This window comes from Conger conger, chromosome 13, assembly GCF_963514075.1.
Source record: "Conger conger chromosome 13, fConCon1.1, whole genome shotgun sequence".
Taxonomy (NCBI): domain Eukaryota; kingdom Metazoa; phylum Chordata; class Actinopteri; order Anguilliformes; family Congridae; genus Conger; species Conger conger.
Genome location: NC_083772.1, coordinates 18459963 through 18479124, shown reverse-complemented (window position 1 = coordinate 18479124; position 19162 = coordinate 18459963). Strand labels below are relative to the sequence as shown.

The 19162-nt window shown below is 41.7% G+C and overlaps 1 protein-coding gene across 1 annotated transcript in view; it reads left to right on the top strand.

Annotated features, from left to right (window-relative positions):
- nectin1b (nectin cell adhesion molecule 1b) overlaps positions 1-3534 on the top strand; it is an 88169-nt gene extending 84635 nt beyond the window's left edge. The window contains exon 6 of the mRNA XM_061216182.1: positions 1906-3534. Coding sequence (XP_061072166.1) covers positions 1906-2396 — 491 coding nt within the window. The 3' untranslated portion in view covers positions 2397-3534. The remainder of the gene's footprint in view (positions 1-1905) is intronic.
- Positions 3535-19162: the final 15628 nt, after the last annotated feature.

Sequence of the window (19162 nt, the reverse complement as noted above, 5' to 3'; positions counted from 1 at the left end):
AGAAAAAATGCATTGACATATTCCTGAATGTTTGCGTATAGACCTATAGAATACACGTTCCGACATTTTCATGAGCGGTTACTGTATGTGGAAAAGGCTTGGCCCATATGTACCATCTTTGGTACAGGTTTAGAGAGTAGCTGCTCGTAATCGCTACCCACATTTATTTTCATTATGGCATGGTGATTTATATCACTTTATTTATTGTAGTTATTTTATTTATTTATGCAGTGTTTGTCAGTAAACATTTTTGTGGTTTTCCGCAAGAAGCGACTGTTGCTGAACATATCTGTTGCTGACTGGGAATTTTGAAGAGGAACTTTTGCACTTGTTACGAAATCTTTGGGTGTGGCCACATTATGTCTGATGTGCTTTAACATAAACGATCCACTTGCCCAATTCAGTTGCTCATTATCATGCACAATAGCAGAGTATTAATACACATTCAGTACAGGCTGAACTGACAACGTTAAAGCAAACCTGTTTTATGGTGAGACTTGTTTGGCACCCAAGCTGAAGAGTTGTCAGGCTCTGTTGTTGAGGTTGGCTGGGGAGCTGTATTGATAATCTGCTGTATGAAAATATATAGATATACGCTGTTACAGGGCTGGAATAGAGTGATGTCCAGCAATCTGTACTGGACAACATTACCCACAATTCAGCACTCTGTTTTCATTGTGCTTTGTTTTTGTTTTTTTTCATGTCATCATTGAGGATACAAGGTGATTTAAGGATGCAATGTGATTATGTTAATTTCCAAGACTTCGTGTGTATGTTTGTGTCTGTGTGTGTGTGTGTGTGTGTGTGTCTGCACGTGTGTGTCTGCATGTGTGTTTGTTGGGGAGCGTGCGGTTGCTATTCTTTCCGTTTTTTATGGAGATGACACATGGGCAAGTTTACTCATGAGCTTCTCCGAGGTGCTTTGATCCCGTTTGTGAAGTGTGACGCAGAGCACAGTTTGGCTCTGTGCGGATATGATGATCCCTGATTAGAGACAGTGACTCAGAACGTAGAGAAGTTTCATAATTCTGTGCTTTGTCCTCTATCTGACTTTGTACTTTGTGCTCTTTCGGAAGTGGAGACTTCAGGGCTAATGCAGTTTCGTGAAACCGCACCTCGCGGTGAGGTAACTCTGTCATGACGCGACCGCTCAATCGTGACAGACAGAGAACAAGCGTTGTCTGTTTTTGAAATGAAGAAATTAAACGGTGCGTTTGAATTCATCGAGGATCAGCTACAAGATGCATGTTCAGCGGACGAGTGATCCGAGCATTCGGGAGGGACGGTGGTGCCGTGGAGGGGGCTGTGTGAAACTGTGGCGGACACTGAAAGATTGTGGGTGTGAAAATGAGAGGAATATTGATGAATGCAAATCTGCAGGATTATGTGGGACTGCATGCTGCTTACACGTGCTCTGCTGCCTTTCTCTATGACGCGACTTCCTCTCTGCATGTACAACTTCCTGTTCTTCAGCCTGCGACTTGCGCTCTTTCTGGGTTCAACCTCTGACGTCTCGCATCAAGTTTGGGAAAAAAAAAAATGATGAAAAAGTTAAAAAATGAAAAAAGAAACGACAAGAAAAAGCTGAACCACGAAAGGACTGTGGAGGACTGCTTGTTCGTGGGTGTCTGTGCGCATGCGGGGGCTGGCAGTGCACTTCAGTAACGCTTCCTTTACAGAATCCGTCCCAGAGGATGGTATTTTGGGGGGTGGGTGGGGCTGATCGGGGTGGGGGTGGGGGGTTCCTTCCTTTTCCCTTTGCTTTTCCTTCCTTGTCTCCCCTTCCTGCATCTCCCCCCCCCCCCAAAAAAAAAATCACACCCACACACGGAAAAGAAACCTCCCCACCTCCTTCCACCAGAGCACTGATACACTGTCCCCTTCCATCTGTCTTTTCCCTCCCAGAATACCCTAACTTCCTGCCTTCCGAGGACCGCTCGATCGTTCAGCCCAGCTCGGGGGCGGCCATCGGGGGGGCCGTGGGGGGAGGGCTCCTGCTGCTGGTGGCCGGCGCCCTCCTCTTCGTCTTCCTGCGCCGAAGGCAGCGCTTCAAGGGCGACTACAGCACCAAGAAGCACGTGTTCGGCAACGGCTACAGCAAGGCCGGGGGCCTGCCCGCCCACCCGCCCATGCCCAAGAACCTGCAGTACCCCGAGGACTCGGACGACGAGAAGAAGCCAGGCCCCGCCAGCGGCCCCGCCCGCTTCGAGAGCAGCGACCCCGACTTCGACGGCGAGGCGGACGACATGAAGAGGCCGTACTTCACGGTGGACGAGGGCGAGAGCCAGGAGTACGACGAGCGGACCTACCGCTACGAGCCGGGGGCCGAGCCGGCCGACGACATGGTGTCTCAAAACGACGGCTCCGTCATTTCCAAGAAGGAGTGGTACGTCTAGACAAAACGACAAACAAAACAAACGACCTCCTGGTTCCCCATCCTTCACCTCCCCTCCCCTCACTTCCTGCATCCGACCCCCCCCCCCCCCCCTTACCCCTCTTCATTCCTCCAGTCCCCTCCCTCCTTTAAACCCCACCCCTTCTGTCGCTGCATCAGTAACTGTTCGAGTAAACGACATCAATCGTCCAGCATCGAGTTCAGAGAGCTTGCCACATCTACCCCAAGACATGTCATGGAGGCGAATTCAATTGCTCTTAAGAGTCTGCTTCTTAAAAATGTTTATTATACCGATTTCCATTGACGTTCCAGGCCGGGAGGTGGAATGCTTGTTAATAATTGTGCATTATTTTGTCTTAATTTCTTTTTCTCTCCGTTGTTATTATAAATGTATGTAAAAATGAATATGTAAAAAAAAAAAAGAGAGAAAAACTTTTTAACTTTGGGCAGAGGAATATCGCTGTGCATATATTGTTAAAGTTCTACACTGGATATATGTTTTTTTAGTATTGTTCTTTTATCGCTTATGTTTTTTGTTTTTGTAAATGATTAACCTTTGGGTAGAAGTGGTGTTATTTCTCAGCTGAAGGGTCAGCTGACATGGGGGTAAAATATAAAATATCGGGGTGAACGAAATCACGTCCAATGCCATGATGGAGAAAGCCCTGTCTCCTTACTCCTTACTGTGTCTACTGAAAACAGAACAAAACAAGGGTCCATTACCGACCCGTCACACTATATCTTACTGCACTACACCAAGAGCTACATCCTGCAGTTAGCAATGTAGATAACAGGCACTTTCAAAAGACATGCACACCTGGTTCTTTAACACAATAAGGATGCGGTTTTGGCTTTAGTGTTGTTGTTAGCAGTGTGGGGAAAGCGTTGTCATGGAATCACGGATCATGTACATGGCATGTTTTCTCTTGTGTCAGTATCCACCTCATCTGGGGGCTCGAACCGCACGTCCAACCAATGTCCCTGCGCTTGATTCTGCCTGTGAAGGTCTCCTTTCGACTGGAAGAGAACGTAATCACTGGGGCTTTCTGTGATTGTGTGTGTGACTTACTTTTAATTGCTTTTACATTTCAGCCAGTAACTTTAAATGGGGAAAATTGATATATATATATATATATATATATATATATATATATATAAATAAGAGAGGGGTTACTGTAATGTATTGTAGGTACTGGATCAGACCTATGTGTACTGGGGGGGGGGGGGGGGTTGCAGATGAACTGGACGTCTGCATGACATTGCAAAGAACACCCCTGCACCTGCCATCCCATGCTCAGCCCTAAACCCTCACCACAGGGAGACAGGGAACACACTCCTCTGTGTGGCTCATTTCCCACGTCTAACTGCCACAGTTCAACGGACGTCCATCGAAACGGGATCAGAGGAACGAAGCTCTCCGTTTGAATTCTGTCTGTTACGGGAAGCCTCAGCTGTGAATAACCCCGAGGAGAAGAGGATCGTGAACTTGCATGAATTGGAGGCGAAAATGTTTTCCTAACGGATTTGTGCTTTTTAATTTGTTAGTTTTCTGTTTGTTTGTTTTTGTTTCCTCGCAGTAGTTTTGTGTTTGCTTTCGAGTGCGGGGCCCCTGCGTGAGTGCACAGCGTGGGGAAAAAGAACAGGTTTGCCTCGCAGGAAAACACAAAACTGTGCCCCTAGAGGAGTGCTGTGTAGACGGAAGGTTTTAAATCTGCCACTAGCTACCCCGCTCCGTGGAAAAGCACCCGGATCGCACGCACCGGCTATCTAAAGAGGAAAACAAAGAGCAGGACACAAAAAAAACAACAAATCCGACAAGCGGGTGGACATTTAACCCGTCTGGATAGTAAAGATAGGAAACCTGGTTCCACGCAGGGGTGGGCAGCAGCCTTCGCTGCCTTTATTCAGCGGTAAGCCGCAGCATCTGCCTCTGTCGCGTCTCAAGTGTGCGCCAGATTCTCACCGCAGGAGTGGGCAGTGCTGGACAAAAGATGTTTTTGTTTTTGTTTTTGTTTCGTTTTTCCATACAGAGACCGATAGCATCTCTATGAGTGAGGCACGTTTCTCACAGACCCAAGAAAGACACACATCTGTTTGGTTGTGGTACATGCTAGTCGTCTACTACTACCACCACCTCTCTCACTGGATACGTGCTTTAAGATTGTACCTATATCTTCCTATACAGAAATACGCCAGATCACTTAAAGGCCTGTTTCCATCTGACCTGCATCTACTCTCTACATCTGCCTAAACGTAACGGCACACACATTCCTAATTTCAGTTCCAGTAAAAGTAGATTGAGGAGATTAAGGTTCTGCCTCAGAGGCATGAGATAATGAACAGGTTTGTTTTGTTCGTTCTTACAGCTGGATGTGGCACAGGATGACTAATCTCTGGGTCTCATTCAAATTGAAATATAGGTCAGCTCATACAAGTGTTATGTGGGTGAAATTTCTTACCATTAAAATAAGACTCCATCAACCCTTTTTATGTACAAGAAGACTATTGTTAAAACACTAATTATCATTAAATTGGGGTCATTTGAATTGTGATATGAATTAACATGGTGGTGGCTCATCAGTGTAATTAATAGTGTGTTTGGAGTAGTCTGAAGGACTCAACAAAATGTAATTAACGTCAGTGACATCAGGTGACCTTTCTGGGCTGGTTTATCATTTGCATATAAGTTACACCTGCTGTTTACAGAAGAGATTATTCATTTCTTTTTTTATTCTGGACCATTTGACACTCCGTACACATGCAGTATGTTGGGTTGTCTGGTGTTTAATGTGCTTTTCTGAGCTGACTTTAAAGGCTGTTATGTTAAAGGTCAAGTTTTGCTGGTCCTGCAGCACCATAACAGTCTTTTCTAGTCCGTTCCTGAATTACTCTCCATCGTGGTATGTGGAAAATCCTCCAGCAGAAGCTGTGAAGGGTTATGGGTGCTAAGAAGTTGAAAATATGAGCGGAACTGATTCACATACTATTTCACACATTTTTGACATGCTGACATGTTGAGTATTTGCTCACATTCTTAATTTCAAAATAATATCATCTGGGGTAATTACCCTCATTGCAGGGCATTTCACTCAAAATTATGAAAAGTAGTTAAATTGATCACTTGTTCTTCGGTGAAAGTTTGAAGTGGCATCTGCTGCGTTTCTTGCTCAAACTGAGGCAGGTTGTCAGACAGGGCGATTGAGCCAGTCACATTTCAGTGTGTCTAATTTTCTCCACGATTAAGTCCCACTATAACATTTCCATAATCGATAATGGCATAGAGCCACGAGTGAATGCCTGTGTGGTAGCTTTCTGTAAAAAAAGGGGTTCTTTGTAGCCCAACAAGAGAGACCGTTAGGGGTTTAGGTCAGGTCAGTAGCTTGCCTGTAGGAACAAGGATACTGCACATTAAAGTCACCATTACCGTCCTGGATGTCAGGGTTACTTATCTTTTTTAATTAATCAATGTTGTGCTTGTCTTTCCTGACATAATACTCATGGGACCCGTCTGAAAAAAAGTTTGGGTTTTTGTTGTTTTGTTTTACTTCAATAAAGTGTCTTCGATGACAAAAATATGTTACAGTGAAAATATTCCCGTATTATTTATTTTATTTTTTTGTTGAATGTCTCTTGTGGTGTAGGTTCCAGTGTAATAGAACATGCTGTATGGTTCTTGAGATTAAGGCCAGATACATATGTCCTCTGGGACAAATATGAATCGCTGGGTTTTAGGAGATTACGATTCTATAAATATTATCTTTATAAAGTAAATTCAGAAAATATGTATCTCTCGGTAATGTGTGGTGTCAAAGGTGCATTTCTGAGTGCTTTTCAGTCATTGTTTACTCCACAGCTTTGTATGTAAGACATGGGCCTTAAGTTTTTAACACGGATCAAAAAAATATATATTTTTATTATCTTTTTTATTTTGCATTTCTCAGAATGTATTTATTTTTTATTTGATCCATTATATACAAATTTGAGATGTGTCTTAAATCTCAAGCAAAATATTCACTAATTTGTTGTTATACTTTGGAAACATCACAGTGGGAAAACTTTATTTCATTTAGGGGGGGCGGGGTTGGGACCCACATTGCCAAGGGCTGTGATGTCACACACATGCCTCTAAAACCAGTTTCACACCAAATGTGAGAATCTTTTCACTGCTGTGAGTCTGTGTGTAGGTGCTGGGGACGTGGGGGGTTCAGACAGACAGACAGACAGGCATGCAGGTAGAGAGACAGACGGACAGACATGCAGACAGACAGACTGGCAGGCGGCGCAGTCCCATATCATTGCCCTACCCCTGGTCCGTATCTGAACATCCCGGAGCAGAGCTTTTGAACGTGTGTTCCGTCACGATGCGATGAAACCATAGCGCATCATCTCCGTCCCACAGAGCTGAAAATGAAACCCCTATTCCCTAGGACTGAGCCCCAGAGCACTGAGCCCCTGAATAATAATCGTTTGTTATTTCGCTGACGATTTTATCCAAAGCCACTTAAAGTTCATTAGACTAAGCAGGGGCTAATCCCCCCTGGAGCATTCTGGGGTTAAGAGCCTTGCTCAAGGGCAGTTGTTTGGATCTTATCATAGCTACACCGGAGCTTGACCACACCATCCTTCCGGGTCCTAGTCATGTACCTTAGCCACTAGGCTACACCCGTCTCTATTCGTATTTGTAATGGATAAGTAGCCTATCCGAGCTGTCGGGAAACACAGAGTTCAGTCCCCTGATCACCACTCAGTATCTGAAGCAGAGATCGTTCCTTTAGGACTCAGTTTACTGTGCAGGTTTGTCACAGTAGGCGGTACACAACACCTCCAACTTCCACTGTCTGTTTCCTTTGAACGTGTATAACTGAAGGATTTGTCTTTCATGGATTTGTCGATAGGAAAAAAGGCATGGCCATCAAGTCGTCTTTAACGTGTCCATCTTGTGTAAGCACTGTGTGTGGCAGAACATGCAGTTCATTGGTACTTATTTCTGTCACAAAAGAAAGATCTATAATAGGGATTTTTTTACGTTTCAGTTGTGTGCTGTAATTCACTCCATTTCAGTTGTGTGATTCTCTTTTTTTCTCAGTCAGTAATTTCATTAAAGCTGAATTTTACAACCTGTTAATTACCTAGTATTTACTAGGTAAATATCTGGTACTTATTAGGTAAGGATTTAGATTTCCTTGTACAAACTTGTACAAAACAAGCATTTTTATATATTTTTTTTCTTCATTACTATGTATTAAGAACAAATGGTTGAAGATTGATTATGTGTGGGTCTTAATGGATATAGTTGGGAAATTGACATTATAAAAGTATGTTTGTTTGTGTGTGTGTGTATGTGTATGTGTATGTGTGGAAATTCAGTTCAGTAGCCATCTCTAAACACTACCAATGAAAATAAAAACATGCCTAAATCTAAATATACAGTATCTAGAAATTATTCTGGAATCCTTAATTTCATCTTCTTAAAAAAGATCTAAAGTTTTGCAGACATAAACACTCATGCAAGGGGAAACCTTAAAATAAAGATCTTGTAGTATTTGAGTATTAATGTAATATTTTTGGCCTTTAAAAACATAACTTACAGATCATGCAGTGTTTGATTAGTCATGTATTATAATTTTTTTTAAAGAATAACAATTTGTATTACCTTAAAATGTGTAGCCTTACAACAGTTTAATTAGTTGCAAAAATGCTGATTATTTGAATATAAAGTAGCAAAAATAACAGTTCTTGATGTATTATTGATTGGATTTGTTTTCAAGCCAAATATATTCTGCGCATAATGAATGTTCAAATACCACTGCAAGAGTGTTTTTGTTCTTTTTTAATCAACCAAGTGTGTCCTTTAAAATAAGTGAAGGTTTTGTGAACAGCAATGATTGCGATGTAAAGTACTAACTGCCTAATACCCAACACAACATAAATGCTTTTACATCAGTGAATAATCCATTTAAACCACTCATGAGAAATATGTCATTTCATTATCCTTGGATCCTGTAGGACCATATCCAAAATGTCTCAAGATCTCTGTGCCTGAATATTGTATTTTCAGATCCAAACCTACAGTAATGTGTCTTACTACATGCAAAAGTACAAGAGCAACCTTCACACTCTGTTCTGTTAAAAATAAACATACACAAAAGTGTGTTCCCATGCAGTCATAAGGTACTACAGGCTGGGGCTAACCTGCCCTGTGGCAGGGTTTTTTTGCTGCTCAGTAGACTGCTAAATTAATGTATGCAGATCACATAGTTACAGTAGCTCACCTCACCTGGATTAGTACATTTGAATTGACGGTTGTTTTTAAGCAGAAATTAAGAAAACAGCCACACCCTGCGGTTGGTTGCCCCTGGCGACGGTGTACATGCTTGTAAGCCTGTACAGGCATATATAGATGTTTGATTTCTGAGATAAAAGCGTGTTTTCCTTCACTGTAAAGGTTGCTCTCCTGCTGTTTTCTGTTATTTGACAGAGCCCTGTTGAGCATCTATACTCAACTGCTTTTTTAGAAACACTGAAAAGTATATCAGGCCAGGAAACTGTCATTATTTAGAGGTTTTATAATTTTTTTAATTAAGTTCATTGTGTGTGTGTGTGTGTGTGTGTGTGTGAGGGAAAGAGAGAGAGAGAGAGAGAGAGAGAGAGAGCAAGAGAGAGAGAGAGAGAGAGAGAGAGAGAGAGAGAGAGAGAGGCCACATTTTGTCCAGGATTGTTTGCAGCCAATTTAGACCTTATTATGTATTAAAATCATTTAATTGTTACTATTATAATTCATTATTAAATTATTAAAAACAAGATGAGTTTACTCCTGCCAATCAGTGACTTAAATTAAGCACTGGGAAAAATAAATATAATTCCAAAACTGACACTGTGGCCCTCCAGGATATGAGCTTGAGATGGTTAATATACATTATGACAGTTTAGATAGATTTTTAGAGTATTCTGTTGGTCATTACATAACATGTATTTAGATTTATTATATGTGAGAGGCTTTTGCGACCAGTTTTCAGTATCATAAAGTGTCTTTTTCAGACAAAAGCCAATTAATTTTGTGTGTAGACTTTGTGATTCATATGCAAACAATCATGGGTTGAACTTGGAGATATTTAGACTGTCGGGCTGAAGAAAAGGGGTTAGCGTTATAGATTTAAATATATGAAATACAAAGACACAATGCAAATCTCACACACAGTCACACACACATACGCTCCAAAACTAATACAGTTCTGCTTGCAAATGTCAATTTACAGTAGAGCTTGTTTTGTTTGCCTGCATCTTATGAATTACTCTGATCCTCACTGGAAACTTGTCAACAAACACATTGTATATTGTGTTTTTCAGGATAGTCAATTCAGGAACACAGAGTTGTTTCTTCTCTATCCTCTGTCATGTCTCAAATTTTGGGTAAAAACAAATTAGAAAAGAAACGTGTCATATAAGAAAGTCTGGATAATTTTTAACTGGCAGAAACACTTTAGCGGTCTGTCAACTCCTGCAGAGGCTCAAAAATGGTTTGACATCCAGGATTTGTTCACATATAGTAGTGTATTTCAACCATGTATTCTGTTCATTTCATTCCCAGCGTTGCTGGTGTTTTAGTCGATCGGGGTGCCATCTGTCATTCTACACGGGTTCAGAGAGTTCCTGACTCGGGTCGATGTGTGCAGTGATGGCGTGGGTGGAACAGTCCGGTGAAATTGGATGGAGAGAGAGCGCCCAGCCCGTTTATAGGTTGCCTTAACGATTCTTCCCCAGGTGTTCTTGGTACTGGAAGTTAGAGTTATCTGAGATGAAGAATGTAACAGGGAGAGATTGCTATGGGTGCCAGTCTATGGCACAAAGAATTTAAAGAATCCAAAACTGTTCGCGGTTTGCGCTGTTCTACAGCGAGTCTGTCGCAGAAGCCTGTTGGTGGTATGTCTGTACACTGACATTATGGGTTTTAAGGTTTTATATGTGAGGGCAGTGTGTGGTCATATCTGTATGGATAATAATATTGTATTTCTTTTCCTGTGAAGCTCTGAACTTGCCTGATCCGGTTTGTGTCGCGCACCTGTTGTGTTCTGTTTGTATCTCCCATCATTACTGCGGGGGCAGGCTTTGCTCTTTCACTGTAGTGAAAATACATTTGTGTTGAAGTCTGTGGAGACTTATGTGTATCAATTGTTCATTTTTTGTAAATAAAGATGAAAATGCAAAGTCTGTGATAGTCACTTTTTATTCGGTGACCTTGAGATGCAAGATTTACACCAGCGGTGAAAGTGAAACCACACAAGTAATTAAACATAGACACTGCGGTGCATTCTTTCCCTCAGTGTAAAATTCTTATTATTGATTGGGTTTTTTTCTCTACCAGTTTTGAATGTATGATATTCTCACACACAGCGTGATGTTTTTTATATCAGGTGTAATGTATCTCATTTATAGTGGAAATGGAAATATTTTTATAGTTCCCACTGGACCTAAAGGTGTTCTACATCAGGGCTCACAGAACACTAAAATCAGTTCCTATTTTAAGCTTTGAGAAAACAAGAGATCTTAAGAAAATGTGAAGTGAGTAAATGTTTTATAATTCAACAGCGGAGGAGTGTCTTGAGCAGGATCTGGAGTACATCGACTTTATGATATTTTAAAATGACATTGAAGTAATAAGTGAATCCCCATCATAGGGAATGATATTAAAAGAACCTCAGTAGGATGTCTCGGCGGCGCAGCCTGCAGAGCACTGACCGCATGCTCGTTGTGAGCCGCGACGTCAATGGTTCGAATCCGACCGTCTGACAATTTGTCGCATGTCTTTCCCTCTCTCTCGCCCCCATTCTTCCTGTCTCTATATACTGTCCAATAAAGCTGAAAAAGGCCTAAAAAATATAAATAAAAAAAAAAGAACCTCAGTAAATTATATGATTCTCAGGACAAAGTACAATCCCCTGCCCCACCCAGGGAGGGAAGGTTCCAGATGGCCTGAATACTGATGTTTGCTCTTGAGGTTCAACTGTCGCATGTGATGCGTCTTCCTGTGCCTCCTGTCTGTGTGAGTTTGACTCGTGAACCACGGTGTGATAAGAAACAATGACATCACATGCTTCATAGGTCAGCACATTGTGTGTCTACACTCGCGCAATCACAATTGAACAAAGGAGATTGCGATGAGCGCTACGACATAGAGGATTATGGGTATTTCACACCGGGAGAAAACAACGGGGGAAGAACCATACTCTGAATTCCTGAATAAACTTCTTTTTTTTTTCTTGTTAAAACCAATATAATAAAAATAAAAAAAACTATATAGTAAAATTTCTGTGAATTTAGAGTGCAGATGCCACTCATGTATTCTGTTAGAAGATTCAAAGGTGCTTTGATATCTAAAGATATCTCCCAAATCCCTGACCAAACGGACCGTGCAAGGAGCAAAAACATGCTTTCCCGGTGCAACAGAAGCTCAAATTCTCAGTTTGTTTGGAACAAAGAAAAAGTGGCGTGTGCTCACCCTAATCCTGACCATACCATGCACTGCACATAATGTTCTTTCATCTAGAAATGTAATCTAAAAAAAAGCTTCTGTTTTCTTCAACTAAATGTCGAGCCAGTTCACCAAGGATCCATATTTCTGTGGAGATTTCTGTGGATTCCGCTAGGCTAGCCAATGCTAGAGTTCTACAGCAGTGGTTCCCAACCCTGCTCTTGGGACAGGGTTTTGTTCCAACCACAATTGCCATCCCAGAATTTTGACAAGCTGTTATTTTTTTCTTAATTATGTGCTTTTCATGTCTACAGGGATCATTTACCCTCTTAAGCCATATTATGTCCAACATAGCTAATTGGTGAAAGTGTGGACAACTATCAAATTTGTAGATAATGAAGAATTCAAAGACAAAACAAATGATAACGAGCCAAACCTGGATTGTGAACAAACTGAAACATATCTTGAACAACTTAAGTAGCTCATTGATTCGGCAAGTTTTTTTTTTGTTTTTTTGTTACTGTCTCTCCGTAATTGTTTGCTCCAGGTATATGGCACAATAAGCACAGTATGAACACAGGATTTTATTCTTCATGTCATATGCAGCTATTACTGACATACAGTTTACAGTAAGAGGTTAATCATTTCTCAAAACATGAAAAGCACCAATTAACAGCTTGTTGAAATTCAGGGATGGCAACTCTGGCTGAAATGGAAACCAGGACCAGGGTTGGGAACCACTGTTCTACATTATTTGAAAAGATGGATTTTGACCCAAATAAACGTACTGGACAATTCCTGCGCTCATTCTCCCTTAGCTTATGAAGCAGCTCTGAATCTATAGACTCTGAATCTATAGACTCTGAATCTATAGACTCTGAATCTGTAGACCTATCCAGTTACAAGAACACATTGCCACGGTTACGGCTCGATGTTTGGAGACGCTGGCCACAGTGAGGCAGTCCCGGCCTCCCACAGTGACGAGTTAACCGAGGGACGAGGAACAAGTTCATATGCGAGCAAACCTTGGTGTCTGAGGTCGCATTAGAAGTGTTCAATTAAAGCGAAGCATTCTGTGGCCAGCGATAAAGGGCCTAATCCAAACTGCTGACAGTCCTCCCCATGGTCCTCCACTGTGGGGGGAGCTTTCCCAGTAACCTCACATTTCCCCCGGGGACCAGGACGACCACCCAGGGGTGTACCGTTGAGCCCACCCCCGAGTCTCCCCCTTGAGTCAAGCACTGATTGGTTTAGGGGGGCCCTAGGGGTGAGAGGGTGGTGGTGATTGCTCTCCATGAAGAAGAAGAAGAACAGGGAGGTCTTCTTCATGGTGACTCGAGGCATTAGACTAATCCCCCAGGAAGTCTGAGGTTGTTACAGTGAGCTTAAGACCGATTTCAGCCAATGAGTCAGTCAATGAGGCCAGGCCAACAGGTCAAAACCGCTCCTGTCCTGGTCTCTTGGCTGGACTGTTCCCATGGCGATAACAAAAGGCTTCAGCACAAGCATGTTGACCTCTGCTTTTCTGGCTGGTGTGGTTACTGTGCAGTGATATGGACACAAAGATGAACAAAAAGGGAGGCTTCTAGGTGCTGGTTTCCCAAAAAAAGAATAATTCTGCCAAATATTATTGCCTTCGATTCAAGTTGATATTGTAGGTATTAGCTTATTATGGGTCTACTTTTATACATATTAATGGTGAAATGGTGTCCTGTACACAGTGAATGTATATGTAGGAATTTATGACTTCTTCTACTTATGTTTTTTGTCTCTCTTTGCCTTTTAGAATTCTGGGTATTGATTCTCATGCTGTAGTGTAGGGCATAGATCCAGTCGGCAAGAACGACACGCTCACAAAAACGTCCTAATCTCTCCAGACTCATCCCAGGAGGGCGGAAGTTCGGCAGCGTTTCCACAGGAAATGAACGGACAGGCAGTTACATGTCTTTCAATGCGCATAAAATCTTGTCATACTTCAATATCAATTTGCGTGTCACTTACTGAACAGAAAATGTTCAGTAAGTTTTCTTTTTAAAATGTTTTTTTACTGCCAACAACAGCTAAAGACATGAGCCTATAAAATTAAATCATTAACACTGCTTCTGCAACCTAATGTAAAAAGTGAAACCGAACTATTAAGATCAACTAGGCAGTCTGGTTAGTTAGTCAAGCTAGATAGTCTACTATTCATGGTATGGATCATAAATGGGATTTAATAACACAAAAAAGAGTGATACCCTCTGGCGATTGAGTTGGATCATCTCTCCAATCTGTAACCTCAGAAGAACAGCGCTCAAGTCCTGCTCAGTTTATTTTCACCAAAATACCTCTGCTTGTCTTTAAATATAATGATTGGATACAATTTGCTGACCTTATTTTTTATTAAAATATTAAAATAGCGATTATCTACCATGGTTCCCTATTCAGAACAATGGCAGACGCAGGTTTGTTTTCACTGTCTACCTTACTGTGAAGCATTGCCGACTGAATCTATGGTATGTCCATAAAGTATGGTATGTCTCAGCATTTAGCCATTGGTTCTTTGCACTCTGCAGCCCATAATATATTAATTAATGTATGGATAAGAATAAGAATGCTTCCCCAGTGAACCATCTTTGGTACAGCTGTCCAGGATGTTGAGTTAATCAGGCTCATGGGATGGATATTATGATGGGCATGACATGGAGATCGCCATATGAGTTTTTACTGTTTACATCGTGAAACAACCTGAAGCCTAGCCATAATTATAGGAACAACATAACGCACAAATTGAAAGAAAAAATCTTTTTCATATGCAGTTTTAAACAAAAAGCTGTCAGTCAACGGCGTTCCCTGCTGTCTCTGGATCGCGTCAGACAGGCCATCATTATCAGTAAAGGGATGAGCAGATCTCATCTGAGATAGACATGGAGTTCAACTGAAACAAAGAGCTGTCAATCAAACTGCCTCCTCAACAGAACAGGGCTGACCTTATTGCCATGAGAACAACCTACTGATTAACAAAACTGAACTTAGCAGGCCAAAACTTTTATGTGGTTTAAATTCTATCAGAGTATAATGACTGTGTGCTTTCATATTCGAGGAGTTTTTTCTCATTGTTGTTGAGAAATAATATGCTTAGTTCAGGGTCAAATACATATTTGAAACACATTTGAATATTTGAAAGCACTCCTACACATCCTTGAGGAGCTCCAAGAAAATGTATTATGAACCGGAAGGTACAGCAAGATGAAATAATTCTTTCTACTTTTTTAAAATTATATTTATGAAAATGGAAATGTATTTTTTATGATCTACCATCTGCTAGGTTTTTGGTGTTTTCTAAATGGTGAAAGTATTTGAAATAATCTGAGCCCAGGCCTGGCCAGTAATATGTTCAGTATGCACATGTTGCATTACAGTTATTTAGCTACTGCTTTTATCTAAAGGGACCTACTGTTGATTAGACTAAGCAGGGGACAATCTTCCCTGGAACAATGCAGGGTTGAGGACCTTGCTCAAGGGGGCGAGTCATGTACCTTAGCCACTAGGCTACAGGCTGCCTTTACATGTTTAGGAAGTGTCAGTGCTAAGCTGGGGGTAGGGTCTGTATCAGGTTAAGGGGTTCTGACTCTGGTCTGTATCAGGTTAAGGGGTTCTGACTCTCTGGTCTGTATCAGGTAAAGGGGTTCTGACTCTCTGGTCTGTATCAGGTAAGGTGGTTCTGACTCTCTGGTCTGTATCAGGTAAAGGGGTTCTGACTCTCTGGTCTGTATCAGGTAAAGGGGTTCTGACTCTGGTCTGTATCAGGTTAAGTGGTTCTGACTCTCTGGTCTGTATCAGGTAAAGGGGTTCTGACTCTCTGGTCTGTATCAGGTAAGGCAGTTCTGACTCTCTGGTCTGTATCAGGTAAAGGGGTTCTGACTCTCTGGTCTGTATCAGGTAAAGGGGTTCTGACTCTGGTCTGTATCAGGTAAAGGGGTTCTGACTCCCTATTCAGTGTCAGTGTGCATCAGTGTCAGATTTTGTGTGAAAGCACAGGTGTTATCTGAAAGGATTGACCTTTACTTGGATCGATCTGTACTGTGATGATGAGCTTGTTCCAATCACTTTTCCTACAGTATGCCTGCAAACACACACACACACACACACACACACACGCACAGCTCCAAAAATGATGATTCCATTTCTCGGGCATCATTAATATTGTCGTACACAGTAAAATTACCAGCGTTAATTCAACTATATCCAATGAGTCGAATAAGGATTATATTTTCTCTGTAAAAGTGGATTTCATGATTAATGAACACTGAACATTTTCTTGTCTAATACATGCTTCTAGCATTGTGTAACTTTGAAAGCTCCAGGTTTTATTACTGTGCTTCTGTTCGTTTTGAAAGGCTTTTTGAGAAGAAAACACATCTCCTTATGGAATGTTGCCAAGGTTGTCTCTTTTGCATGGCGACAGCAATCCTCTTACACCTCATCTATAGTGAGAACTCATGCCATGAGAAATTGTCACCTGAAATTGCATAACACGAAATTGCATAACATAAAATTGCGATCAGCCATGATCAGTCCTGTGAATAGACTCATAATTATTCATGTACATATACATATACTCTTCCCAGTTTTGCATTTTAACTTGCATGTGTAGCATGGTTAGCTCAGCTAGTTCGCTAGTAAGCACAGAGGTGCAGTGAAAGCGAAGGCTGGTAGCAGGTTATCGCGACAACACTCCCCGATGATGTAACCCTCAAATTCAAAAGAGCATTGTTGCCCTTGGCTAGAGGCGAGTGTGTCTTTAGCTGACTGGTAACGCATTCGTTCAACAAATAATTTGGACAAGTGAGAGGCCGGGGTTCAAATCCCACCTCGGACTCAGGAAATTTCTCACCTGTTACACATGTTACATGTTACCTGTTACACACAGTAAAATGTCTAGTATAAACACTTAACATTTGCACAAAGAATCTACAGCTCCAATAATGACCATATGTATTCAGAAAGATTTAATATTGTGTGCAAGAATTCCAAGACATGAACACACTGTCGTGAGCCACGGACCCCTTGCCGAGCTCAGACCTCACGTTCCCATGAGCAGTACCTCACCATGAGGTGTCTCGGGGACGAACTCAAGTACTCCGAACGTCCTGGAGCCCTGGTAAGTTCTACTGAACTTCCAGCCCAGTCTCGAAGTGAAGGGTGTGATGCAAATCTGGTATTCGATGTCCTGTATTCAATGTATTCCTCTAAAGAATCTTTATCACATATGATTACAGTAAGATATACTTTATTATAATCAATCAAAAGAATAGAGTTATACAGATTACAGTGTACATATCATCTTTTTCAGTTTGCTGATCACATGCAAGTTACATATACCCCTTTAGCTCTTTCTAATTTACCTTTCCACCATGATGTTTAAAAATCAAGGTACACCCCTCAAATATCCATCCTCCTCTTTGGCCTTTACCTTATCTTATGGCTCCCCCTTCACAGAGATAAAAGCTACTGAACTTCCATTAATACAATGGGTACGAACACCCCTAAAGTCTACTACTTATTTATATCGTATATAGTATCTTACTAAAAAATAAAAGACATAAAAATGAAAGGAAACTTATAACATTGAGCTTCTATGTACTACTTTTCCTATTTTTACAAGTAATATAGATTATAATTACCACCCATGCCCTAAATATAGCCATCTCGTTTTCTGCGGGATTTGATTCTTCCTCCTTGCTGTTGATGAGCTCTTTGAACAGCTGCATTGGTTTGGGAATCTGGGGCAGGATCAGGACCCAGACTTTTGAAAGACGTGACTTTGCACTTCGTACTTCTCCTGCCTGTTGTATGGGATGTGCACTGGTATGTCTTCGAACACGTCGGGGGTTTTGCAGTGCTGCCGCAGCATATGCCTCTCCTCACTGACACTGAGGTTAGGGGGGGAGGCTTCAGGTTCTTGCGTGGGTCCAGCAGGAAGGTGTTCTGTAGCGTGGAGGAACCCCGCGTCCCGTCTGTTGGCCTCCAGGTGTAGTTCACGGCTCCAAGCATGTCGTAAAAGCCCTTTAACTCTTTCACCAGCTTTTCTGTATGATGAGGGATGCACATGAACACCTCTTCGACATCAGTCCCGCTGCCACAACTCTTGGGCTGAGTCCGCACCGCGTACGTCACTCCTCTCTCCATATCCATATCCTGGAGTGGCGCGCAGAGGGAGCGCGCCACTCCAGCTTGACTACAGCTGTCTTGTGTTGCTCTCTCTTCAACAGCCCATAGATATCTTCTGAAGCTAAATTCTAAGATGCTATCCTAAGGTCTAAAAGCTTATTCCTTATATATCTTTTTTGCATACAAAAGTGTACCTTTTTAATAAGAAATGTCCCCAATATTTCAAGCGGGAAGACATTTATCTCTTATGTAACTTGTTTTTTAATGACCATATTAATTATTTCTGTTTTTCCAACTGTCATTTTCTCATACCTCAAAAGAAATTTCCCCAATATTTTATCTCATGTGCCCCTCTGGTTTGGGAATTTCCACCATCTTAATATACGAGTGGAAAAACACTAGCTTTTTTGTATTTTTTTAAGGAACCTATTCATCACTGGTATTTGTCTCCCTGTCATAATCTCTCCTTGGACTCTCTCCAAACTTTGACTTCATACAAGCCAGAAGTTAATGCCCTCCACCATCTCAACACACTCTTCAGGTGCCCCTCTCTGCGGCGCCTTAAGGGATCTACAAAGGACATCCAGCCAATAGCTGAGTGTAAATCATCCTCCAACTCTTCTATAGTCAGTCCTTTGAATCTATCCGATAAATTATTTGTGCTATAATCAGGAAGGCCCTTGAAGCCTCTTAATATTCTTTCGGTATTGACATCCCTTCCGTTTTCCTTATTTTTTTCTTTAGCCAGGCATTGTGCCCCTCCCCTGTAGGGTTGGGGTATTCTCAGTCAGAACTTTAACCTTGCTCCTTAAAACCCTAAATCTAAGTCCCCCGACTTCAGACTCCTCTACTGACAAGTATGGCTGCTCATTATCTCTGAACCACATATTTTTCTTCTTACGGGCGTTCTTACTACCACCTCAATGGCGTGTGCGAGGGGTTAACAATGCATTCCTTTCTAACCCATCCCCCGTCAATCTCTCATCAGGGGGGCCTAGGGCCGGGTCCTCGACAACACAACAGGCTAAAATCACACATTAAGTCTAACTTGTATAATTAAGCAAAAGTAAGTAAGTCATTCATTCATCATTCATCATAGTAAAGTAAAGTAAATAAGTCAGTAAATAAGTGAAAACAGTACATTT